The sequence below is a fragment of the Gymnoscopelus braueri genome (genome assembly GCF_963280865.1).
Source record: "Gymnoscopelus braueri genome assembly, chromosome: 18".
Taxonomy (NCBI): Eukaryota; Metazoa; Chordata; class Actinopteri; order Myctophiformes; family Myctophidae; genus Gymnoscopelus; species Gymnoscopelus braueri.
Window position 1 is genome coordinate 51,350,653 of NC_137618.1, and position 26,873 is coordinate 51,377,525.

Genomic DNA, 26,873 nt, shown 5'->3' on the forward strand with positions numbered 1-26,873 from the left:
CAGACAGACAGACAGACAGACAGACAGACAGACAGACAGACAGACAGAAAGTGACAGAGTGAGAGAGAGGCAGACAGACAGACAGACAGACAGACAGACAGACAGACAGACAGACAGACAGACAGACAGACAGACAGACAGTGACAGAGAGAGGCAGTGACAGTGTCAAGGATATTTGAAGATAAACATTTAAAATTAACTAATGTGATAAGATGTTCTCCTGCTTGGCTCCACCTTGCTTCAGGACTCTTTGCCTGCTAGACATCCTGTCTCCAAACAGAGACATTTGCATTCTTTTGTTTTGTCATCAGGCTTGTTGACTAAATTAACATCTCTATGTGAAAACTGTCTGTGTGTAGGTGTTGAGGGGGTGTGTCTGAAACAGGCCTATTTAACCAGAGGTAGAATATGACCTCAGTGAGACAAACTGGATTTCCATTGCATGATGCTGTTGTGTAAAGTTTGCTCCTTTTACTCGAGTAAAATCTCTCATACTTGGAATTCTGAATTCTTGTCTGTCTCATCATTATTGTGTTGTGAGTGCTCCAAACAGATTCTCAGATTCTGCTATCACATTTGGAAGTCCTGCGCCGACGATTTTTGGACTGGGTTTGCTGCTGTCGGTGTTTGGCAGTACAGTGGAGGGGAATCCTTTGCTTTGGAGGCCCAACCAGTCTTTCGCTGTTCAGCCAACCACCGCAGTAAGTGTCTTGTTAGTGGGGAATCTGTTTGGGTGTACTAGTGGGAGACATTGTTTCAGTTTTGAAGTATTAGTGATGAATTGTGATCACCATAGGCTTTTTGATGGTCTATATGTAGGGAGACTGAAAAGTCTCGCCTTTCATGCGCATGACACAGATTAGAGGGACTTTGCTTGATTTTTTGAATACATAGGATACAATATATGGAAAAATGGTGTGGACGTGTTTTAATCTTTTAAATTTGTATTCTTGGTGGAATGTTTTTTAGTGTTGCCGATTAACGTCAGTCGAGGAAACGCAGTGGTCATAAGCCGACACACTCAAACCGTTAGGAGGTCATGTTTAGTAAGGTTGTGTAAATGCGTTCAGTGACTCTTTTGGTTTTTGCATGTATTTGTATAGAAGTTATTAAATCAATCAATCAAACGGTCGCCGGCTGTCTGTTCAGGGGGACTTTTGTCCGGCCTGCGGGTCCGGTTGTACAGAGTTACAACGAAGCTAGCACAGAATGAATGGGTTGAGTGTGTGTGTCTGTGTGAGTGTTGTTTATTGTAATGTTGTGTGTACAAGAACAGCACAATTATCTTTTGATCAAGGTTAAGGTTCCGCATCTATAAGTACATGGATTTTTTTAAAGGCCTGTCGGGACGGACCGAGGCCTCGAGAAAACCGTCATTCTGCTGTCTTGAAAAGGAGGGGTACTGAGTAGCTTAAAATTCAAAGTGAGTATTAACTAATATAACTAATAATAGATAGGAATTTTTAGATGATAAGAGTGAATTTGTGTTCACAAAATTAGGAGGCATTATCTCTGGTTGTGTGGAGAGAATATATGGAAACAAAAAGCGTCACATATAGTTTTATGTTTACATAGGTAAGTGATCTTGGTTTTAGGTTTATAAATAGGAAAATATGTGCTCTGTGAAGCACATACTGCCACCTATCTTAGATCAACTGTCACCTGTAGTTTTTCTTTGCTCTGATCTTAGTGGGAGTGTTTCTTTCCCTCACAGCAGGTGGTCGACACTTGGAATTAGGGATTAAGCCCTGTACCTTGGCTACTATGGTGATTTGATTAACCATTCCTGTTGACACTACAATGGAAGTGCCATTATTTTTAGGGATGAGTGATTAAAAATGTGATTTTAGGGTCTGGGTTGAGGATTTCTGCTCCATTGGGACGCCATGGCAGCAGGAATCCGACAAATACCAGTATGGGTTTTCTTTTCTGAGTTTTGGGCTTGTGGGAAAGTTATTCTCGATAATGTTGTTTCCTTCCCAATTTCTTTTAGGATCGGTGTCGTTCTATGGGAGGCTAACATAATGTTTTGATGTGATTTCATGTTGTTGTATAAGTGTGTTTTATCCCACGTGTATTTTGTGACTAATGGCACTGTAAAATGTTTTGTGCAGATTGCTCAAAGATCCCAGAAAGCTATAGATTTTTACTGTTTTTCATATAATTGGAAATGGTGGGAGATCTAAAGGTCAGAGGTCAAAAGTCAGAGTGTGAAAGTTGTTAGGCATGAGGAGACGCATGTGTGTATTGAAGTGTCATGGATGTGGGTCAAACAGGGCATGAGTTGTACCTGTTCAAAGTCAATTGAGTAAAATAGCGCCACCCTTTGGCCGATAGTTGTGAGTTTCGTTTCTTCGCCGTTTGGCATAGCCCTCTACCATATTGCCGAGTTTCGTAAAAAGTGACCACGCGGTTAGGCCAGAACTGCCAAAAACGGCGGAAGAATAGTGAAAGGCAAGAGATGCAATAAGGCTTCGAGAGCCTGATAGGCCTCGAAACCTTAATAATAGTGAAAGTGTAGAGACGTAATAAGGCTTCGAGCCTCATAGGCCTCGAAACCTTAACAACGCGCACACGCACACGCGCACACACACACACACACACACACACACACACACACACACACACACACACACACACACACCAGAGAGAGGGAGAAAGACGGTGGATCTGCCTCTGAGAGAGAGCCACGGGGAGCGAGAGAAAGACAGAGACAGAGACAGAGAGACAGTGTGTGTGTGTGTGTGTGTGTGTGTGTGTGTGTGTGTGTGTGTGTGTGTGTGTGTGTGTGTGTGTGTGTGTGTGTGTGTGTGTGTGTGTGTGTGTGTGTGTGTGTGTGTGTGTGTGTGTGTGTGTGTGTGTGCGCGTGTGTGTGTGTGTGTGTGTGTGGGGGGGATTGAAAGACAGAGCCAGACAGACGGAGCGGGACAAAGGGACACTAGGTACACTACAGATGCGCTCCAAAGATGTTGTCCAATTCTCTCCCAACTTCCAGTGTTGCTAGATTGTGCGCGACAAACAAGCCACCAGGTTTATGGAAAAAACAACAGAGAGAGGGAGAAAGACGGCGGATCTATATAAATAATATGCATATGAATATGGCTATTATATGGCTATTTATATATATTCCATATATGTTATTATATATAAATAAATTACATATTACAATTATTATTTCAAGTTAAGTTAGATATCATAATATTAGACATTACAATAATATGTATTATTATGTATATATCTTATGCTATAATAAATATTGTATTAATGATGTTATATATTATATTATTATATATTATTAAATATAATAATACATTATTATATCATAATGTTATGCTGTATTACAGTACATAACACATATTTAACATATACATTATATCTACAATATAAATATACATACTATTATGACATATGAATACATACATATTTAAATATATTTTTAAAATATATATAATATACACATGAGCCATAAATGAGCCAGTCTTTACAACGGCTCTTTGAAAGGGGTTCGCGATGTTTTCATTTGTATCCCACGATTTTGTTGGCTATAGGGCTAGGGGGCAGGGCGCCCGTAAGGCACCCTGACCTCTAGTATATATATATATAGCAGATCTACAAGCTCATAGCCAAAGACATCTTAAAAATAACACACAGATGTGTTCCCGCTCTCAATGGGTTAAGAGGTTAAGTCCTACACATAGGTATGATGTTCAACATTGTGAAAAATGTCCCTTCATTATAATGTAACTGGTATTGTTTGACCGTGTTGTCACGTTGCTGCTGGCTGCATGTGTTTGTTATATTCAGTGGTGTAAAGTAACTAAGTACATTTACTCAAGTACTGTACTTAAGTAAAAAAAATATATATTTTTTTTTACTTAACTGGAGTATTTCCAATTTTCTCAACTCTTACTTCTACTCCACTACATCTCAGAGGCAAATATTGTACTTTTACTCCACTGCAGTTATTTGAAAACTTTAGTTACTAGTGAAGTATCCGTTCAAACATAAGTTCCATATAGTAAATCATATCCCATACTGAGATGCCGAATTATGTGGAGCTGAGCGGCAGGTAGTGGAAGATCCCCTGACAATTCCCTACAATTTGAATTTGCTATTGATGTGTTGATCAAGTCAACCCTTTAAGATCCTGGTCTTTGTCCTGGAGCAGGAGCTCCCCGCTTTAAGTGAGAACCAAAACAAGTCGCTGAGCCAAAACCTTTTGTTACCAAGTGGTTGATTATAATACTATTGTCCTAGTGTATACAGACTGTTTGAGGCTCGCCCCCCTGGAGTCCAGGAAATGCTACCCCCGTCTTGCGTTCGAACCCACAGAGTCATTCTTTTGTTTTGGTTTGAACTGATTAAAATACCCTTTGTTCCTTCCTGGGCTGTAGCCGCAGACAGCAAATGTGTAGTGAATGGTTGGAAGCCAGGTCAAGATGACAGTAAAATATATACACTTTTATTATTCTACAGTCTTAGGTCTGCAGGGTGTAGTTAAAATGATTAAAGTCTGGATAACTATGACTTGTGTTGTTAACAAAGAGAAATGTCATTTAAAATTGAATCAGACCTTAAACCCGGCAGTCTGCCTGTTGGGTGGAATAAAATGATATCTAACTGAAAACCTTTGACCGGATCCTCCATTATTGAACCCTTCTCCAGGAGACTAATACAGCCACTCTTTCGACCAAGAATATACTTCACTAGTTACTTTACAATGATCAATTATTATTTCCTAAAACATACATTAACCACTTCAGCCCTATTTTATACATAGGCTATTTGAAAATAGCCGATCTACAAGCTCACAATGCGTCGGCTCGCGGTGCGTTGTGAGCTTGTAGATCTGCTATTTTCAAACATTTTAGTGCTTTTACTTTTGGTACTTTAAGTACATTTTGATACCAATACTTTTGTACTTTTACTCAAGTATTATGGTCTTTTACTTGTAACTTCCACCAAGCCATCGACAAAATGGCACCCAATAGAGAGGTGAGAATGAAACACCCCATAGAGAGGTGAAAATGAAACACCCCATAGAGAGGTGAGAATGAAACACCCCATAGAGAGGTGAAAATGAAACACCCCATAGAGAGGTGAGAATGAAACACCCCATAGAGAGAATGAAACACCCCATAGAGAGGTGAGAATGAAACACCCCATAGAGAGGTGAGAATGAAACACCCCATAGAGAGGTGATAATTAAACACCCCATAGAGAGGTGAGAATTAAACACCCCATAGAGTGGTGAGAATTAAACACCCCATAGAGAGGTGAGAATGAAACACCCCATAGAGAGGTGATAATTAAACACCCCATAGAGTGGTGAGAATTAAACACCCCATAGAGAGGTGAGAATTAAACACCCCATAGAGAGGTGATAATTAAACACCCCATAGAGAGGTGATAATTAAACACCCCATAGAGAGGTGAGAATTAAACACCCCATAGAGAGGTGATAATTAAACACCCCATAGAGAGGTGAGAATTAAACACCTCATAGAGAGGTGAGAATGAAACACCCCATAGAGAGGTGAGAATTAAACACCCCATAGAGAGGTGAGAATTAAACACCCCATAGAGTGGTGAGAATTAAACACCCCATAGAGAGGTGAGAATGAAACACCCCATAGAGAGGTGATAATTAAACACCCCATAGAGAGGTGAGAATTAAACACCCCAAAGAGAGGTGAGAATTAAACACCCCATAGAGAGGTGAGAATTAAACACCCCATAGAGAGGTGAGAATGAAACACCCCATAGAGAGGTGATAATGAAACACCCCATAGAGAGGTGAGAATTAAACACCCCATAGAGAGGTGATAATGAAACACCCCATAGAGAGGTGAGAATTAAACACCCCATAGAGAGGTGAGAATGAAACACCCCATAGAGAGAATGAAACACCCCATAGAGAGGTGAGAATTAAACACCCCATAGAGACGTGAGAATGAAACACCCCATAGAGAGAATGAAACACCCCATAGAGAGAATGAAACACCCCATAGAGAGAATGAAACACCCATAGAGACGTGAGAATGAAACACCCCATAGAGAAAATGAAACACCCCATAGAGAGGTGAGAATGAAACACCCCATAGAGAGAATGAAACACCCCATAGAGAGACTGAAACAACCCATAGAGAGGTGAGAATGAAACACCCCATAGAGAGGTGAGAATTAAACACCCCATAGAGAGGTGAGAATTAAACACCCCATAGAGAGAATGAAACACCCCATAGAGAGGTGAGAATGAAACACCCCATAGAGAGAATGAAACACCCCATAGAGAGAATGAAACACCCTTAGAGAGGTGAGAATTAAACGCCCCATAGAGAGGTGAGAATTAAACACCCCATAGAGAGGTGAGAATTAAACACCCCATAGAGAGAATGAAACACCCCATAGAGAGGTGAGAATGAAACACCCCATAGAGAGAATGAAACACCCCATAGAGAGAATGAAACACCCATAGAGAGGTGAGAATTAAACGCCCCATAGAGAGGTGAGAATTAAACACCCCATAGAGAGGTGATAATTAAACACCCCATAGAGAGGTGAGAATGAAACACCCCATAGAGACGTGAGAATGAAACACCCCATAGAGACGTGAGAATGAAACACCTCATAGAGAGGTGAGAATGAAACACCCCATAGAGAGGTGAGAATTAAACACCCCATAGAGAGAATGAAACACCCATAGAGAGGTGAGAATGAAACACCCCATAGAGAGGTGAGAATGAAACACCCCATAGAGAGGTGAGAATGAAACACCCCATAGAGAGAATGAAACACCCATAGAGAGGTGAGAATTAAACACCCCATAGAGAGGTGAGAATTAAACGCCCCATAGAGAGGTGAGAATTAAACACCCCAAGAGGTGATAATTAAACACCCCATAGAGAGGTGAGAATTAAACACCCCATAGAGAGGTTAGAATTAAACACCCCATAGAGAGGTGATGATTAAACACCCCATAGAGAGGTGAGAATTAAACACCCCATAGAGAGGTGAGAATTAAACACCCCATAGAGAGGTGATAATTAAACACCCCATAGAGAGGTGAGAATTAAACACCCCATAGAGAGGTTAGAATTAAACACCCCATAGAGAGGTGATAATTAAACACCCCATAGAGAGGTGAGAATTAAACACCCCATAGAGAGGTGAGAATTAAACACCCCATAGAGAGGTGATAATTAAACACCCCATAGAGAGGTGAGAATTAAACACCCCATAGAGAGAATTAAACACCCCATAGAGACGTGAGAATGAAACACCCCATAGAGACGTGAGAATGAAACACCCCATAGAGACGTGAGAATGAAACACCCCATAGAGACGTGAGAATGAAACACCTCATAGAGAGGTGAGAATGAAACACCCCATAGAGAGGTGAGAATTAAACGCCCCATAGAGAGGTGATAATTAAACGCCCCATAGAGAGGTGAGAATTAAACACCCCATAGAGAGGTGATAATTAAACACCCCATAGAGAGGTGAGAATTAAACACCCCATAGAGAGGTGAGAATGAAACAGAGGTCCAGCCACTGGTGCAACCCATTAAGACCGCTGGTTTCTACAGACCGAAAATGAAGCCGATTGTTCAGGCATTTGAAATTCGCCATCTCTAATATAAGCCAAAAAGCACGTCGGGAACAGGAACCGGAAAACAATCCCCAAAGAATGCTATTGGTAGGGTAGATTGTCAATCAAGAGCGGGGGCGGGGAATGAATGCTATTGGTTATGTAGCTTGTCAATCAAATCATCCCGCTCCTCCTAGAGAATGGCCTACTTTATCGTCAGTTTTAAAATAAATGGGACCATAATATAGCAAAACGCATATCATGATGATTGAAAGGAGACTTTAAACTAGCGACTGGAAGCATATAGAATTTATGACATTTTTTATTAAGGTAAGAAAATCTAGTCTAAAGTTTGTCAAAAACCCATCCGTTAAAATAAATTCTTTCTGACACCTGCAGGGGTAAAACAGCGAAACTACAGGCCATTCATATGAACTGTCTCTTCCGTATTGGAGTCAATGAAAAAATCTCAAGCTGGCCCCTTGGGTCCAACTCATTCTCCCTGCAGAAGGTAGAGGTGGAGGTGGTCTCTGAGGCCCCCTTTACACTACAACGCTCTCTAGAGAAAACGGCAAAATAAAGTATCAGATGTGCCGTCCGTTTAGACGGGAAAGGCGTTTTCGGGGCTTGAATCCTAAGTGAAACCTCCTTCCAGAGTGGAAAACTTTGACGTCTCAGGAACGGCAAAACGTGTGTTGATGCCAGATGTTGAGAGAGAAATAAGCAGCCAGTTCTATGAAAACACGCCCTAAAGAGGCGACTAGGCTACATTAGCACTTTAAACCTATACAGTACATTGGCTATTTGAAAATAGCCGATCTACAAGCTCACAGTGAGCCTGTAGATCTGCTATTTTCAAAAAGATCTTGAAAAGAAATAGTAAAATAATATTTTGGAATACATATATATACATATATATATATATATATATATATATATATATATATATATATATATACTATTCACTGTGAGCTTGTAGATCGGCTAAATCGGGGTAGATCGGGGTCGTATATCGTGTAGATCGGCTAGATCGGGGTCTGCGAAGAAATACAATAATCTGACATGCACATGTTTGAGGACTGTTTAAGCAATAATAAAAACATGAGTACACTTTAAAAACAAGCCCAAAAAAACGCAACACGCAACAACCAATATTTACAAGCAACTAAAAAAAATGTCTAAAATCCATATCTCAAAATATTTGAATATTTCATAAGACCTCCCAAAAAAGGGATTTATAATACAGAAATGTCGACCATCTGACAAGTATGTCAATTTATGCACTCAATACTTGGTCTGGGATACTTTTGAACAAAGTAATTCATCAATGGGGCGTGGCAGGGGGCGTGGCATGGAGGTGATCAGCCTGTGGTTCTGTTGAGGTGTTATGAAAGCCCAGGTTTGCTTTGAGAGCAGCCTTAAGCTCATCTGTAACGGTTGAGTCTAGTGTCTCTCATCTTCCTCCTGACAATACAACACAGATTCTCTGTGGGGTTAAAGGTCAGGCCAGTTGGCTGTATCGTACGTATCTACGTATACCAGGGGTCTTCAACAGGGGGTCCGGGACCACTAGGGGGTCCTGAGAGCTACTACAGGGGGTCCGCCAAATCTTTGTGTGATAGGAACTTTCTTTTTTACATTAACCACTTAAACTCTAGCATTCCTTTTCTGAGGAGAAGTTTTGCCAAAAAATAGCAGATCTACAAGCTCACAACGCCTCGCGCTGTGAGGCGTTGTGAGCTTGTAGATCTGCTATTTTTGGCAAAGAGGTATATCGTGTAGAGGGAAAAAATCACACCCAGTGTGAAGTGGGTGGTCACAGTGGTCATCACAGTGATGGAAGTTCAAGAAGAGTAATATTGTGGACCAACCATTGTACACCCCTAACTTAAAGTGCATAGTCCTATTTATAGGGCTATGCACATGTGTCATGTTTCACTAGCCAATCACAGTCCTGAATAGACTGTGATTGGCCAATCACGGTGCAGGGTTAGGGGGGTACACTGGTGGCCAATCACAGCGCAGGGTTGGGGGGGTGCAATGTCCAAACCTCACATATAGGGGTGGTTTCACCGCCCAAAAAGAGCAGACCAAGTAAAAAAAAAAGTTGAATCTGCATCTCAATTTTATACAATACGTAGAGGGGGTCCTTGCTTCATCTCTCTCTCAGCTACGGGGTCCTTGGGCTGAAAACGTTGAAGACCCCTGACGTGTACTTTGACTCGAGTACCGTGGTTGAGTACTTTTTCCACCGCTGTCATTGGCTACAGTTTGAGTTGTGACGTCAGACCAGAGCTCAGACCAGCCTATATAACACGTACATTCTACTTCCTACCTGTAGCATCCAGAGAGAAACATAGGGTAAGAGACAGAGCACGAGGGACTGATATATTTATAGGGAGAGTTAAGAGAAAAGGGTGAGAGAAAGAACATTCCATATAGACCAACCTACACACAGATCCCATGCATAGCAGCAATTTTGTTGATGACGACCCCCCGCTCCTGGAAGGAGTCAGGTCCCAATCCTCCCAGAACCAGCTCTCTTGTTGTCCTGAGTGTCCGTGGGTCTCCATGTGTCAGATGGTAAACCTCCATAAACACAAGAAGAGGAGCCACGACCACATGCTGAAGAATGGACAGATCCAGCACCTCTACAGCCACATGCTGAAGAATGGACAGATCCCTGATGACCTCTTCTGCCACGAGCTGAAGAATGGACTGATCCACCACCACCACATGCTGAAGAATGGACAGGTCCCTGATCACCTCTACAGCCCCATGCTGAAGAATGGACAGGTCCCTGATCACCTCTACAGCCCCATGCTGAAGAATGGACAGGTCCCTGATCACCTCTACAGCCCCATGCTGAAGAATGGACAGGTCCCTGATCACCTTTACAGCCCCATGCTGAAGAATGGACAGGTCCCTGATCACCTCTACAGCCCCATGATAAAGAATGGACAGGTCCCTGATCACCTCTACAGCCCCAAGCTGAAGAATGGACAGGTCCCCTCCAGAGCCACTAGCTGTCAGGAAGTCACCACCACCAGCAGCTCTGCCACCGGGCACCAGGAAAAAGGAGACGCAGAGATCAAAACGAGATCTTACAGTCATCAACAGCTTACCAAGACCACACCTCAGAAGCTTGGGGAGACAAAGAAACACCAGCTGACTTATACAAAAAAGAAACCCCACGCCTGCAAACAGTGTGGCAAACGTTTCAGTCAGTTAGGTACGACTACAGTTAGTCCAAAACGCTGCCGCTTGCCTCTTAAGAGGGGCACGAAAGTATGACCACATCTCCCCGATTATTGCCCACCTCCACTGTTTGTTACAGGATTCATTTTAAGATTGTAATGTCTGTTTTTAAGTCTTTATAAAAACATCTACTGATGCACAAACTTGGACACATCATCAGTGTCACTGGGTGTTTCGGGTCTTGCAACAGACACCCTCCTTCAGGTGACCCGACCAAGGCTGATCAGACCCCGGCCTGTGTCCAAGTGGCATGCTACTGCCCCCACTGTCTCTTGGGGCTTAGGGTGGCAGGTGAGATGTTGCAGCAGGTGTTGGCGACACTAGGAGGCTCTAGGCACTGTGGGTTGTCTCCGCTTCTGGTCTTCTGACCAGAAGTGAGCCTTCTGTGCGTTGCGTCGTCGTTGCTGCTGGGCACAAACATCTCATTCTGCCTTGATGGATATTTAAACCCTCCTTGAAGGTTTTACCGCAGTCTGTAGCTTTTGGGTTCTTCCTCACAGAAGAAGTGGTTTGGGCTGCCAACCCTCTCCACCCCGGGTCGCTGTATCTCCGGCCGTCCTCCATCCCTCCAGATGTCACCACACTCTTCGTGGTCGTTGTCACTGGTACTCCCACTCCCATAGTTTTCAGTTAATAAAAACATCTACTGATGCACCAACTTGGACACATCATGTTGTTTATTGGAGTCACTGGGTGTTTCGGGGCTTGCAACAGACACCCTCCTCCAGGCGACCCGACCGAGGCTGATCAGACTCCGGCCTGTGTACAAATGGTATGCTACTGCCCCCACCATCTCTTGGGGCTTAGGGTGGCTGGTGAGATGTTGATGTTTGACTTTTTGCCAGACCCAGGGGGTCGGGCCTACATGAGGCTTTGTCTGTCCCCCTTTCGTCCATACATGGGCATAAAAGAGGTCTGTCTTCTGTCCTCTTTTTGATTGGCCGAGCTTAGCGTGACGTAGCGCTCTGATCTTTCAACTACTAGGGGTCTGGCAGTCCAGGTCTCCTGGTTCCCTTGTTAAAGCGGGTGTAGTGATAGTTTGTTATCAGCGAGCCAGGTGCAGATTTTACTGAGTTAAAAGCTAAGGGCTTTTTCAACTTGCAATTTGTCCTTGTCCAAGACCAACAGAGCCGAGTCACAAGAACAAATTGCAATCACAAGCTGATGTCATGTCGTTTACATATATTGGGAACAGTAAAGTTCCTAATAGGAACGCCACAATTCACTGGTAGGGGGCAGACAGGGTTCCATTCACCTCCACCACCTGTTCTCTCCCCTCCAGATAGGATTTCATCCAGTTCACTGATGTGCTTTCAGAACCGATTGCTTTTAGCTTATCAATATAGAGGGATTTATGGCGTCCAAATGCCTTTTGGAGGTCCAGCATGACCATGCGGCAGTATTGCCCACGTCCAACTCATGTTTGATGTGGTTGTTCAAATAGAAAAGGCCTGTGACAGTGGAATGAGCTGTTCTGAAGTCAGATTGGAATTCGTAAATTTGTTTTTTTTCAGTAAGATACTCTTCAACCTGTTCATAAACTTTTATTCCTATAACTTTTTAGATGGAACTAAGAATAGAAATAGTTGTGACTATGGTTGTAAAGAAGGTGTTTAAAGATTTAGCCAGATCCAGTGTCGTCCGAAATAATGTTGATGTTAAATAACCATGATTATAGTAATAATAATATCTTCAGCAGAGCTTTTCAGAACTTTGTCAGAAGTTCAAGGTGGGTATGATTTATTAATTTTATTATATTTATTTATTAATCTATTTGTTTTAGCTTTTTACCCTCTTTTGTCTCTCCAATTAATTCCTCTCCACACAAATTTCTGTGTGTTGTCACTGCTGTTGTATGCTACTGACTCACCTGCCAGTGAGGAGCCCCCACCGGGAGGACGTAAAGCCTTCTTCCCGCCCAACACTCCTCGCTGACAGGCTCCACCCCCAGCCCGTAGCAGTACGTACAGTGACATTATCACCCTCCCCTACCTGCCCTCTCTCCCCCGAACACGGGCCAGTTGTGTTATATAGACGCTCGACAAACGGTGGATTAGAACCCCCAACCTCCGCGGTGGTGGTGGGGGCGGAGTCTTTGTTTCTGCATTCTGACCGAGGCTCCGTTCTGCCAGCAGTGAAAGCAGTGATTTTGTAGAGAAGAATGATTTGCCGCCGGTTGGAGCCTTTTAGCCAAGAGAAAAGACAACAGGAAAGCATCTGTTTTCATAGGGGTACTCACCATAAGGGTACATAGGGGTACTCACCATAGGTGTACATAAGGGTACATAGAGGTACTCACCATAGGGGTACAGGGGAAGCTGGCTGCTGGTTGGCTGCAGAGGCGTGGAAGTGAGGACATGAGGTACAGACAGCTCAGCCAATCGCGGCTCTGATGAGGGGCAGAGTCTCAGCGTGGCGTCTGAACCAGGAAGTAGGACCAGCTGGCGCAGCAAACCCTGGGAGAGGGTGGGTCAACAGGTCGTTGGTTAAAGACATCATGATGGGTCAACAGGTCGTTGGTTAAAGACATGTTGGTTAAAGACATCATGATGGTTCAACAGGTCGTTGGTTAAAGACATCATGATGGGTCAACAGTAGGGGTGGGACGATATATCGATATATCGATATATCGCGATACTTTCTCCCGCGATAAATAATCGATATCCTCCCAAAAAATATCGATATAAAAAAAATTAAAAAAAACGTTGTTTTTCCTACTCTGTATTTGTGTAATGATGATTTTGAACTGTTTGGTGCTATTTTATGTGTTTCTGAATTGAATACAAGGACTATCGTGATATATCGTTGGTGAATTTTCATGCAATATATCGTGATATCGCAATATATCGATATTTTCAGATATCGTGATATATCGTTGGTGAAATTTCTTGCAATATATATCGAATATCGTGATATCGCAATATATCAAACATCGTCGAATATCGTGATATATATTGTTATCGTGGGCCTAATATCGTGATATATATCGTATCGTGAGGTACCCATATCGTCCCACCCCTAGTCAACAGGTTGTTGGTTAAAGACATCATGATGGGTCAACAGGTCGTTGGTTAAAGACATCATGATGGGTCAACAGGTCGTTGGTTAAAGACATCATGATGGGTCAACAGGTCGTTGGTTAAAGACATCATGATGGGTCAACAGGTCGTTGGTTAAAGACATCATGAAATGGCTTTATTGCTAAGCTTAGCTCAGAAACGTAGGTGTGTGGTTTGTCAACCAATCAGACGTCCCCGTCCCCTCGGGCTGTGGGATCGAGAGCTCAGTGCGGGGCAGCTATCTAGAGGGTAGCACGGATCCAAAAAATGGGATCCGAACCGAAACGGATCCGTAGATAATTGGACCGGTCCGAACGGAACCGAGAAAATATTCTAAATTACTGGACCCGGTTCGAAACGGACCGGTGGATTGGTGACCCGGCCAGAAACGGGGCAGAGGAAAACTGGACCCGTTCCGAAACGAACCGAGGATAATTCAAATGTATTAGACCCGGTCTGACCGGGTCTCTAGACCAGTACTGGACCCGGAGCTCATTTATAGCTAAAATCACTGTGGTATTCAGATTAGCCATGTGTGTCAATCAGCTCCTGCTCCCCCCGCCCCAACAGAGTAATCACAGAGGAGCTGTGTCGCGTGCATTCTGCTCTGTGTTGCAGACAGACTGAGAACATTTTTCCGACTTTTTACCGTCTGTCCCCGCAGATTATGTCCATAAACATGCTCCACACAGACGACGTTCCAACTTGCATCTTCCCGGTGGCTTTTGTTTGCATTTCACCTGCTAAAAAAACTCCATGGTGTTACGCAGGTCGCAGGGTAGCCGCCCGGAAGACTCGCACCAAAACACACTCGCCCCCATTTTCTTGTATTTACTGAGGATAAGGCTGATTGCAGCTGTTTTTGGCACCGTTTTAATGAGGTTACGTTTAGGATTAAGGTTAGGTTTAGGCATAGTTTACTGAGGTTACGTTTAAGAATACCAGGTGAATACCGATAGGATTTGCCCCGGGGCGACTGTGTTTTGGGGCGAGTGTTTTGGTATTCTTTAACAGCAGTGCAGTGCGCTTGAGATTGGCTGCGTTTCAATCGACTGTTAAACTCACCGCCAAAGGGGAGAATTCTCCCCTTTTCAGTCAATGGTGTTTACCGCCAAAGGGGAGAATTCTCCCCATTCTCCCCTTTTCTTTTTTTTTTTGTAAAATGTTTCTCTAATTTTTGAATATAACATTTCTTTCGTTATTCACAACGAATTAGGAGATATATATATATATATATTTTTTTTTAATCCATTCACTTCAATGTTAAAAAATAAACGGACAAATAATTCAACATATAACATATACATTATGAATAAACTCTGGCAGTCAATGTGTTAACATTAAACTATGCGAGAAACGGCGATATGGATTTGGGGGCGTAATTACAACGCATTAGTCTCATTTAACCGAAGGTTAAAGAGATTAATATAATAATAATAATAATACAAAGCTGGTCGTCGGGTCCTCACGGGTCCACACGGGTCCATCCATTTCAAATGGATCTGACCGAGACCCGTGGCAATTGGAACTGATCCGACCCGTGCCTGAGGGACAATATTTTTGGCCCCGAACCGGCTCGGTTCTCGGTTCGGGGTTCGGGTCTTCGGTTCCGGGTGGACCCGTGCTACCCTCTACAGCTGTCTTGTCATGCGGACAGAGGGCTCTGCTGACGGAGGCACGCTTATGTTCTGCGTTGCTTATTTCTAGCCTCTAATGTTTTCAGACACATGTTTTAATGCACTGTTTAACACACCTTAATAAAACTACATGACCAGGTGACCCCGGGGTGGAGGTCAAAGGTCAAACTTGGGACTCACAGAAAAGCGTCCCTTCTGGCTCTTCCTGCTCCCCACGTACAACCTGGAACTCCTGGTGCTCAGTGTACTGGGAAAACACCGCTCCTGAACACTGACACACACACACACACACACACAGACACAGACACACACACAGACACACACACAGACACACACACACACACACACACACACACACACACACACACACACACACACACACACACACACACACACACACACACACACACACACACACACACACACACACACACACACACACACACACACACACACACACACACACACACACACCCACCCACCCACCCACACACACACACACACACACACACACACACACACACACACACACACGCATGCACACACGCACATACACACACACGAACGATGTCAATATACATGCATATAAACGATAGAACACAATATATCTGTGGGCAAATACATATTAATTTGTGGGTCCTTGACATGAAAATGTTTGAGAACCATTAAAGCGAAACACAACACAACACAACACAACACAACACAACACAACACAACACACATGTGACGGAGGCTGAAGGTAAGGTCCACAACTCGGCCATTTTGAAACAGGGAAGAAAAACATGGAAAGTGATTATTATTATTATTTTTTGGTTATTTCCATTTTTTTGCCATATTAGCACAGTTTGAATGTTGAAGGTTTTCATATATATATGTATACATATATATAATCTGTACATTGAAACTATACAAACTATCCACTAGTTTCCAGCGAAGTGGGCGTCAGTTCCGGTTGTAGGCTATACATATGCAGCGCCTCCGCCTCCGCATGTCCCCCACCAGGCCTGTGCCCCAGTAAATATGTCCCCCACCAGGCCTGTGCATAGGGCCTGTGCCCCAGTAAATATGTCCCCCACCAGGCCTGTGCATAGGGCCTGTGCCCCAGTAAATATGTCCCCCACCAGGCCTGTGCATAGGGCCTGTGCCCCAGTAAATATGTCCCCCACCAGGCCTGTGCATAGGGCCTGCGCCCCAGTAAATTCCCGTGGAAACAGGTGGCTAGGATGCCAGGTCAACATTTTAACCTTTGCATAAGCATGGTGGTCAAGGCTAAAGGTCAAGTGCTACGGGCTGAGGTGGAGTCTGAAGAGAGGTGAGTCTTCAGCAGTGGTGGAAAAAGTACTCAAATGTTGTACTTAAGTAAAAGTATCAATACTGTAATGTAGAAATACAGTTTTACAAGTAAAAGTCCGGAATTCAAAATGTATTTGAGTAAAAGTACAAAAGTATTGGCATCAAATTGTACTTGAAGTACCAAAAGTAAAAGTACTCATTATGCAGTATGTCCCATTACGCAGTTTTCGAATGTACACAAATCTTTTAAAAATGGCAGATCTACAAGCTACGAGCTTGTAGATCTGCTATTTTCAAATGGCCGAAATGTATATAGTGCTGAAGTGGTTAATGTATGTTTTGTAATAATAATAAAAATCTACAAAGAAACTAGTAACTAAAGTTTTCAAATAATTGTAGTGGAGTAAAAGTACAATATTTGCCTCTGAGATGTAGTGGAGTAGAAGTAAAAGTACTGGAAATTGGAAGTACCCAAGTAGAGCGCAAACACCTCAAAAGTGTACTTTAGTACAGTACTTGAGTAAATGCACTCAGTTACTTTACTTTACAGGTTATATTAGCAGAACACTCACAGCTCCAGGGCCAGGCCACAGTCCAGGGTGAGCGTGGCGTGGCGCCCGCTCACCGCCAGCACCAGCGTGTGCCACGTGTTGTCCGCCAGGCGCACGTCCTTGAAGCTCAGCCTCCTCTTCCCGCCCTGCCCCCCCGCCACCAGGTGGAGGCGCTCACGAGACACACGCAGCCCCAGCAGCAGCTGGTCGGCCTCCTCCGAGACCAAGGAGAAGATGTACTCATTTCTCTGGTGAACAAGGACACAGGGAAGGAGACAAGGACACAGGGAAGGAGACAAGGACACAGGGAAGGAGACAAGGACACAGGGAAGGAGACAAGGACACAGTTGTGGGAAAAAGTACAAAAGTAAAAGTACAATATTTGGCTCTGAGATGTAGTGGAGTGGAAGTAAAAGTACAGACAATGTAAAATACGCCAGTAAAGTAAAAATCACACCCAGTGTGAGTAAGCGGTGCCTACTCTGTTTGATGAGTGTGTGCTGTCATTCAGTTGGTACAAATCTATTTGATGTGTGGGCGCTGGCATTCAGACTGGTATTGAGGCGGTACTAAAAGAGTATTTGTACTTTTTTATCGACTTTTAAATATTTATACTCATTTTAACCATGTTTAAGTATTTTTACTCATTTGAAGTACTACTGAGTATTTTTACTCAATTTAAGTATTGTCACTCAATGTATTTACTTGAAAGTATGTTTAATCACTTTATTAACTTAAAGGTATTTTATACTAATTTTTACAACTTTTAAGTATTTTTACTCTTTTTATCAACTTTTAAGTATTTTGACTGTCTTTATCAACTTTTAGGTATTTTTACTCTTTTTTTTCAACTTTTAAGTATTTTTACTAATTTTGAGTACTTTTAAGTATTTTTACTCAATTTAAGTACTCTGAAGTATTTTTACCCAAGGTATTTACTTTTAAATATTTGTACTCACTTTATTTACTTTTAATAATGTTTTACTCACATTGTAGATCGGTCGTTTTAGTGTGTGTGTGTGTGTGTGTGTGTGTGTGTGTGTGTGTGTGTGTGTGTGTGTGTGTGTGTGTGTGTGTGTGCGCGCGTGCAAACTTGCGGGCCAGTCTGTGAGTGTGTGTGTTTGCATGTCTTTAAGTGGCGCATGTGTTGCAAAGGTGTGCCTCGCAGGACCGCATGTTCTGTGTGTGTGTGTGTGTGTGTGTGTGTGTGTGTGTGTGTGTGTGTGTGTGTGTGTGTGTGTGTGTGTGTGTGTGTGTGTGTGTGTGTGTGTGTGTGTGCGCACACGCACGTGTGCAGTGCTGGCTTGTGTGTGTGTGTGTGTGTGTGTGTGTGTGTGTGTGTGTGTTTGTTTGTGTGCATGTCTTGAAGTGGCGCATGTGTTGCATCTTTGCCGTCCGCGGACGGACGGACGGACGGACGGACGGACGGACGGACGGACGGACGGACGGACGGACGGACAGACATACACACACCATATAGTCCATGAGCCAGACAAGATTACATTATCGAAAGAGTGGGCAAAACCATACCTATATTAAATTGTTCATAGGGTCAATACGAGTAAATAAATATATGATAACCTCTCCACAGGAGCAGCTTTTTCATTTTGTTATTTTTCCCATACGTACATGACAGGTGAAAAAATGACAACATTTAAAAAACAGTTATCATAATGAAACTTCCTGAGTTGATTACTTACATGAAAACAATTATTTATCGTATTCCAAATTTTCTGAAATTGTATATTTAAATATGCAAATTAGGCATTAGGAAACTATGCCTGAATTTGCATAACTTTCCAGAATCAACATTGGAACATTGGACAAAGCCAGAGTCAACATTCTTATTTCATTTTGTTAAGATGTTGGAGTCAAAGGTTTTTAACGAGGGAATATTCAATATCTGGCTCAATTTTTGGACTAAATGCCGATTTTCATATTTAAATATACAATTTCAGAAAACATGTAACTAATCAACTGGGGAAGTTTCATTATGATAACTATTTTTTAAATGTTGTCATTTTTTCACCTGTCATGTACGTATGGGGAAAATAACAAAATGTGTGATAACCATGAAAAAGCTGCTCCTGTGGAAAGGTTATCATATATTTATTTACTCGTATTGATCCTATGAACAATGTAATATAGGTTTGGTTTAGCCCACTCTTTCGATAATCATTGCTCAATTTTGGGGCTCTGGCTCATGGACTAATAGAGGTATAATATAACTAGGGGGCGGATTGCCCCGCCCCCAGCTAACATTTCAATGAATGTGCTCAGTGGCGTTTTGAAGCACCCGGAAGCCTGCCGGAAGTAGAATTATTGAGTCGTTTTTGATCACACATAGAGTTATGAGCATGCGCACTAGTGTCCTTTTTGCGTTCTACGGCAGCCCGTGTGTCAAGGATTGAACGCGAGATATTTATTAAATACACTCGAGATGCATATTTATATGTAAATGCATATGTATGTATGTATAATATGTTTACATATTTATATTTATATATATAAATATCTCTCAGTATGTTTTGCTCGTGCATGTATTTCTCCCCGCCTGCAGTTCCAGCTTTGGCCACTGGGGTGGCGGCTTCAATGTTTCTCAGCAACTCTGGGGGCTTGACACACACGGTCAAATGTAGAGCGGCTGGCACCGCTAAAAATACCTCAAAATTGTACTTGCCACATTGCCACGTTGCCTGCCATTGACGGAGATCTTGAAAATTCCACAAGAGGGCGCTCTAACGCAACCTCTATATAAGGTTAAAAAAAAACCTGGCAGAAGCTAAATAATTAATTAATTAATACCTGGCAGGGAACGTGTTAATTCTTTGACTGCCAATGACGAGATTTCTGGTCATATTTTGCTCAGACTGCCCAAATGACGAGAATGAGGAGATTTTGTCTTTTCAGTGGTTTTAGGCTAGATGGCGCTGTTCGCTGACACATGAGCGACCATATCATTCTCAATCACACAGATCCGGGAGATCACGTGATTGCGAGATCTCCTCCACCGTTCTCTTCCTCGTTGTTCGATTAAAAAAAAAAACGCCTGTTTCTCGCCTCGGATTTGCATTTTTTGACGAGACATCATGCTATATTCAACGGCCTAAATCAAGAGAACGGGGGGGGGGGGGGGGGGGGGGTCTTTTCTCTCATTCCTAAGCCAATACTTTGACGACCAGCGGACCGGCAGGCAGCGGTTCCGGTAGGCAGAATCTGGTTGTATAAAAATATCCCTGGTTATTTTTATACAACCAGGGACGGGGGGACGGGAGCGCAGGACCTTCTGATTGGTTGAACCACCGTTTTAGGATGAAATATAAAAAATAAAATGAGCAAAAAATACTTTAACTTCTGAATGAGGTTGGGTATTTTAACTCTTTAACTTCTGAATGAGGTTGGGTATTTTAACTCTTTAACTTCTGAATGAGGTTGGGTTTTTTAACTCTTTGTCTGCCAATGACGAGATTCCTCGTCATATTTTGCAATGGCTCAAAGTGTTTTCAGTGGTTTTCCACTAGATGGCGCTGTAACTCTTTACCTTCTGAATGAGGTTGGGTATTTTAACTCTTTACCTTCTGAATGAGGTTGGGTATTTTAACGGTGGCGACCAATGAGAACTCTCCAGGGAAGTAGTCACAGTTGGTGAAGATCTGAGAGGCGGGGAAACTCAACGTCGTTGCCATGGCACCGGCTAAATGGAATCCCCGGGAACCTTTGGACTGAACCATCCGCAACTGGTGTAGGGGTGTTTCACCAGGAGGAGGTAGAACTCTGGACAGCAGATCCAGAGGAAGCAGATCTGAGGAAACAAACCATTAAAACACCCACATTAATCTACGTTCTACATCAACACCCACATTAATCTACCACCAGTCTACTTCCTACATCAACAATATGTTGCAACGTGCACCAGCACCACCCACCACCACGCACCACCCACCACCCCCCACCCACCACCACGCACCACCACCACCCCCCACCCACCACCACTCACCACCCACCACCACAATTGTTTTTTATTTTCCAAAAATGGCAGATCTACAAGCTCAAGCTATATATGAGCTTGTAGATCTGCTATTTTTGAATAGCCAAAGAAATCTAAAGTGACAGAGATGCGTTCCCGGTCTGAATGGGGTAAGTTGTAACACGACTCTGCCCTGCAAACACACATGTTCAACAGCAAAGGAAGGAGACTGTCTGTCACATGTCACTAAGCATGGTTGGTTACTGTTTCACCTCACTGAATGGAGGGAGGGGACCACAGACAGACAGACAGACAGACAGACAGACAGACAGACAGACAGACAGACAGACAGACAGACAGACAGACAGACAGACTATAGGGATCACATTTCAAAGGAGACACATAACAGAGGTGTGTATAGAGGAGATGAAAACCAGGAGCGGCCTCACAAAGGCTCGGCTGTGACTGAGAAAGGGACAGTTTGGCACTTAAAGGGATATTTCACTTTCAAACCTGTTTGGGGTCATTTTATCGTCTACTCAGTCTTCTGTGTTTCATCTCAGACACTTTTTAAGTTGCTTCATTCACTATTTAGATATTTGATATTCATTTAATCAGACACGCCCCCTTCCTATACAAACCCATTGTAACTTCAAACTCCATTGTAACCATGATAGATTCATCTAAAACACCCTCCTTGGTTCTGGTGATATTGTCCTTCTAATATTTTTCATTTATATATATATATATATTTTTTTTTTAAAGAAGATGAAAAAAAATATTAATAAAATGAAATAAAATAAATGAAAAAAGGAATTGAAAAAAAACACGGCCCCCCTCCAGTAGTAGAAGGACAATATCAGACAAGACAAAAGTATTGACATTAAAAATATACTTAAAGTACCAAAAGTAAAAGTACTCATTATGCAGAATGTCCGGTTTCACATTGTATCATATCATGTATAAAATGTATTAAAATCTTTTGAAAGTAGTTAATAAGGCTGAAGTTTTGTAATAATAATTCAAATCTACTAGTAAATAGTAACTAGCTTTCAAATCATTGTAGTGGAGTAAAAGTACAACATTGGCCTCTCAGATGTAGTGTAGTGGAACATTGGAAATACTCGAATAAAGTAAAACTACCTCAACATTTTACTTAAGTACTTAAATGTACTTAGTTCCTTTCATCTCACTGAACTCACTATTTCTGATGAAAGCTCAGCCAGTGTTCCTTAGTAGCTCTGCTTCCTTTTAACCATTTAAGACCAGGAACGCACCTGTCATTTTAGATTGTAACCACTGTAACCATTATCTTATAGCCTACTTATAGCAGATCTACAAGCTCATATGAGCTCGTAGAGAGAGAGAGAGAGAGAGAGAGAGAGAGAGAGAGAGAGAGAGAGAGAGAGAGAGAGAGAGAGAGAAAAAACAAAGATCCTGTGATCTACAAGATCACATGATCTTTGAACCTTTCACCTTGTTGCTGTAATGTTCACGGAGACATTAGCTAAATGTGTGTGTGTGTGTGTGTGTGTGTGTGTGTGTGTGTGTGTGTGTGTGTGTGTGTGTGTGTGTGTGTGTGTGTGTGTGTGTGTGTGTGTGTGTGTGTGTGTGTGTGTGTGTGTGTGTGAGTGCGTGTGCGTGTGTGTGTGTGTGTGTGTGTCAGTGATATGTGTGTTTGGTTAAAACAAAATTATATTCTTGTGTTAAATAGTCAGTGGTGGGGAAAGTACTCAAATGTTTTACTTAAGTAAAAGTATCAATACTGCAATGTAGAAATACTCTGTTACAAGTAAAAGTCCGGAATTCAAAATGTATTTGAGTAAAAGTATAAAAGTATTGGCCTATCAAAATTGACCTAAAGTACCAAAAGTAAAAGTACTCATTGTGCCGAATGTCTCATTACAAGTTTTCAAATTACAAGTATAAACATCTTTTGAAAATAGCATATCTACAAGCTCACAATGTGTCACATCGTGATACATTGTGATCTTGTAGATAGGCTATTTTCAAATGGCCGAAATATAGGGCTGAAGTGGTTAATACATGTTTTGTAATAATCAAAATCCACAAAGTAACTAGTAACTAAAGTTGTCAAATAATTCTAGTGGAGTAAAAGCACAATATTTGCCTCTGGTTCATTGTAATGATTACTATCACAGTTTAACACTTATTTTAACAAATAGATATAAATCACTTTGTCATATTTAATTGTTGTAACTTTTAAATTAAAAGCATGATAGAATAATGTCTGGACGGACGGACGGACAGACGGACGCGATAAGAACACCTGCAGCCTCTATCTAATCTGCTGTGACCACAACTATCTCACAGGAAGTGTGTATATATGTGTGTGTGTGTGTGTGTGTGTGTGTGTGTGTGTGTGTGTGTGTGTGTGTGTGTGTGTGTGTGTGTGTGTGTGTGTGTGTGTGTGTGTGTGTGTGTGTGTGTGTGTGTGTGTGTGTGTGTGTGTGTGTGTGTGTGTGTGTGTGTGTGTGTGTGTGTGTGTGTGTGTGTGTGTGTGTGTGTGTGCGTGCGTGTAGAGTCTGTTTCTATATCAGTGGTGCTCCAACTTTTCCATCTCAAGGACCCCCAAAATGATATGTATTTGGCAGCGGACCCCCATCTATGTTGTCCAGGGACCCCCAGAACCACAGTCTCTCTCCTATACTGTCTCCCTCTCAGCTGTCCTACTGTCTGTCTCTCCTAAACTGTCTCCCTCTCAGCTGTCCTACTGTCTGTCTCTCCTAAACTGTCTCTCTCTCAGCTGTCCTACCGTCTGTCTCTCCTACACTGTCTCCCTCTCAGCTGTCCTACTGTCTGTCTCTCCTAAACTGTCTCTCTCTCAGCTGTCCTACCGTCTGTCTCTCCTACACTGTCTCCCTCTCAGCTGTCCTACCGTCTGTCTCTCCTACACTGTCTCCCTCTCAGCTGTCCTACCGTCTGTCTCTCCTACACTGTCTCTCTCTCAGCTGTCCTACCGTCTGTCTCTCCAACACTGTCTCCCTCTCAGCTGTCCTACCGTCTGTCTCTCCTATACTGTCTCCCTCTCAGCTGTCCTACTGTCTGTCTCTCCTACACTGTCTCCCTCTCAGCTGTCCTACCGTCTGTCTCTCCTACACTGTCTCCCTCTCAGCTAACCTACCGTCTGTCTCTCCTACACTGTCTCCCTCTCAGCTGTCCTACCGTCTGTCTCTCCTACACTGTCTCCCTCTCAGCTAACCTACCGTCTGTCTCTCCTACACTGTCTCCCTCTCAGCTGTCCTACCGTCTGTCTCTTCTACACTGTCCCCCTCTCAGCTGTCCTACCGTCTGTCTCTCCTACACTGTCTCCTTCTCAGCTGGCCTACTGTCCTCCCTCCATAAAGAACACATAGACGGTCTCTCTGTAGAGTTACAGACTTCATTCACAGTGTTTACATGGCTGATATAGTGACGTAGTGTAGTAGTGACGTAGTGACGTAGTGACATAGTGACGTAGTGTAGTAGTGACGTAGTGACGTAGTGTAGTAGTGACGTAGTGACATAGTGTAGTAGTGACGTAGTGACATAGTGTAGTAGTGACGTAGTGACGTAGTGTAGTAGTGACGTAGTGACATAGTGACATAGTGTAGTAGTGACGTAGTGACGTAGTGTAGTAGTGATGTAGTGTAGTAGTGACGTAGTGACGTAATGACGTAGTGACGTAGTGATGTAGTGACGTAGTGTAGTAGTGACGTAGTGTAGTAGTGACGTAGTGACGTAATGTAGTAGTGACGTAGTGTAGTAGTGACGTAGTGACGTAGTGACGTAGTGACGTAGTGACGTAGTGACGTGTGATGTAGTGACATAGTGACATAGTGACGTAGTGACGTAGTGACGTAGTGACGTGTGACGTAGTGACGTAGTGACATAGTGACGTAGACACAGTGTTTACATGGCTATGAGTAAGTCGTGTATATAAGCATGTTTACATGGCTGACATACTTCATGTTTCACTGCTTCTCAAAACAAAAACAAAAATAAAGGAAATCCTTGACAAATCAAATAGTATTCGATATCTTCTTAATACTGGGAGTGCACGCACGCACGCACCGCACGTGGACAAAGTACTCACATCTTTCAATAACCAATACTGCAATATAGAATACTCTCTTCCTCTTAACTCTGTTAAGTGAAAGTCCGGAATTCAAAATTCCGGACTTTCGGACTGCTTGAGTAAAAGTACAAAAGTATTGGCATCAAAATGTACTTAAAGTATCAAAAAGTAGAGAGTACTTCATAATGCAGCATGTTTGCAGAAATGTGCATTTCACAAGTTTTCAAATGTATAAAAATCTTTTGAAAATAGCAGATCTACAAGCTTGTAGATCTACTATTTTCAAATGGCCAAAATGCACATAGGGCTTAAGTGGTTAATGTATGTTTTGTAATAATAATTAAAATCTACAAAGTAACTAGTAACTAATGTTTTCAAATAATTGTAGTGGAGTAAAAGTATATTTACCTCTGAGATGTAGTTGAATAGAAGTAAAAGTATTGGAAATTGGAAATACTCCAGTGAAGTAAAAATAACAAAAGGAATGACTTAAGTACAGTACTTAAGTAAATGTACTTAGTTACTTTACACTACTGCACACACACACACACACACACACACACACACACACACACACACACACACACACACACACACACACACACACACACACACACACACACACACACACACACACACACACACACACACACACACACACACACACACACACAGCGGTCCGTACCTGTGCATGGCCTCCAGGCTTGGCCCTGGGCCCCAGAGGGGCCGAAGGCCCAGCAGAGCATCCAGGGGCCCAGGGCCCACATCGGAGCTCTGTCTCTGGGTGGGCTATCCCTGTGGAGCCCCCCGCAGCGCCGGGGGCGTGGTCCAGTCCCGCTCATGACCCTCTGCACTGCATGGCCACCCCTCCTCTCTCTCTCTCTCTCTCAGGGTCAGTCTGGAGAGCACAGTACGGGAAAATGCATAACAATCAGTAGTGGAAAAAGTACTCGCATTTTTTACTTAAGTAAAAGTATCAATACTGCAATGTAGAAATACTGTTACAAGTAAAAGTCCAGAATTGAAAATTTACTCAAGTAAAAGTACAAAAGTATAAAATGTACTTAAAGTACCAAAAGTAAAAGTACTAAAATGTTTGAAAATAGCAGATCTACAAGCTCACAACGCGTGACCTTGTAGATCTGCTATTTTCAAATAGCCTAAGTATAAAACAGGGCTAAAGTGGTTAATGTATGTTTCATAATATCATAATTTATATCTGAAAAGTAACTAGTAACTGAAGTTTTCAAATAATTGTAGTGGAGTAAAAGTACAATATTTACCTCTGAGATGTAGTGTAGTAGAAGTACAAGTATTGGAAATCGTAAATACTCAAGTAAAGTACAAAATACCTCAAAACTGTACTTAAGTACAGCACTTCAGTAAATGTACTTAGTTACTTTACACCACTGGTCCTGGGTCAGTCTTGAGAGAGCTCG

The 26,873-nt window shown here is 42.6% G+C and overlaps 1 protein-coding gene across 1 annotated transcript in view; it reads right to left on the bottom strand.

The window, feature by feature from the left end:
- Positions 1–26,296, bottom strand: part of LOC308073412 (thrombospondin-type laminin G domain and EAR repeat-containing protein-like) — a 134,911-nt gene extending 108,615 nt beyond the window's left edge. The window contains exons 1-5 of the mRNA XM_080412285.1: positions 26,120–26,296; positions 20,965–21,191; positions 17,411–17,637; positions 15,726–15,816; positions 13,149–13,305 (exon numbers count right to left, since the gene is read on the bottom strand). Coding sequence (XP_080268411.1) covers positions 13,149–13,305; positions 15,726–15,816; positions 17,411–17,637; positions 20,965–21,191; positions 26,120–26,276 — 859 coding nt within the window. The 5' untranslated portion in view covers positions 26,277–26,296. The remainder of the gene's footprint in view (positions 1–13,148; positions 13,306–15,725; positions 15,817–17,410; positions 17,638–20,964; positions 21,192–26,119) is intronic.
- Positions 26,297–26,873: the final 577 nt, after the last annotated feature.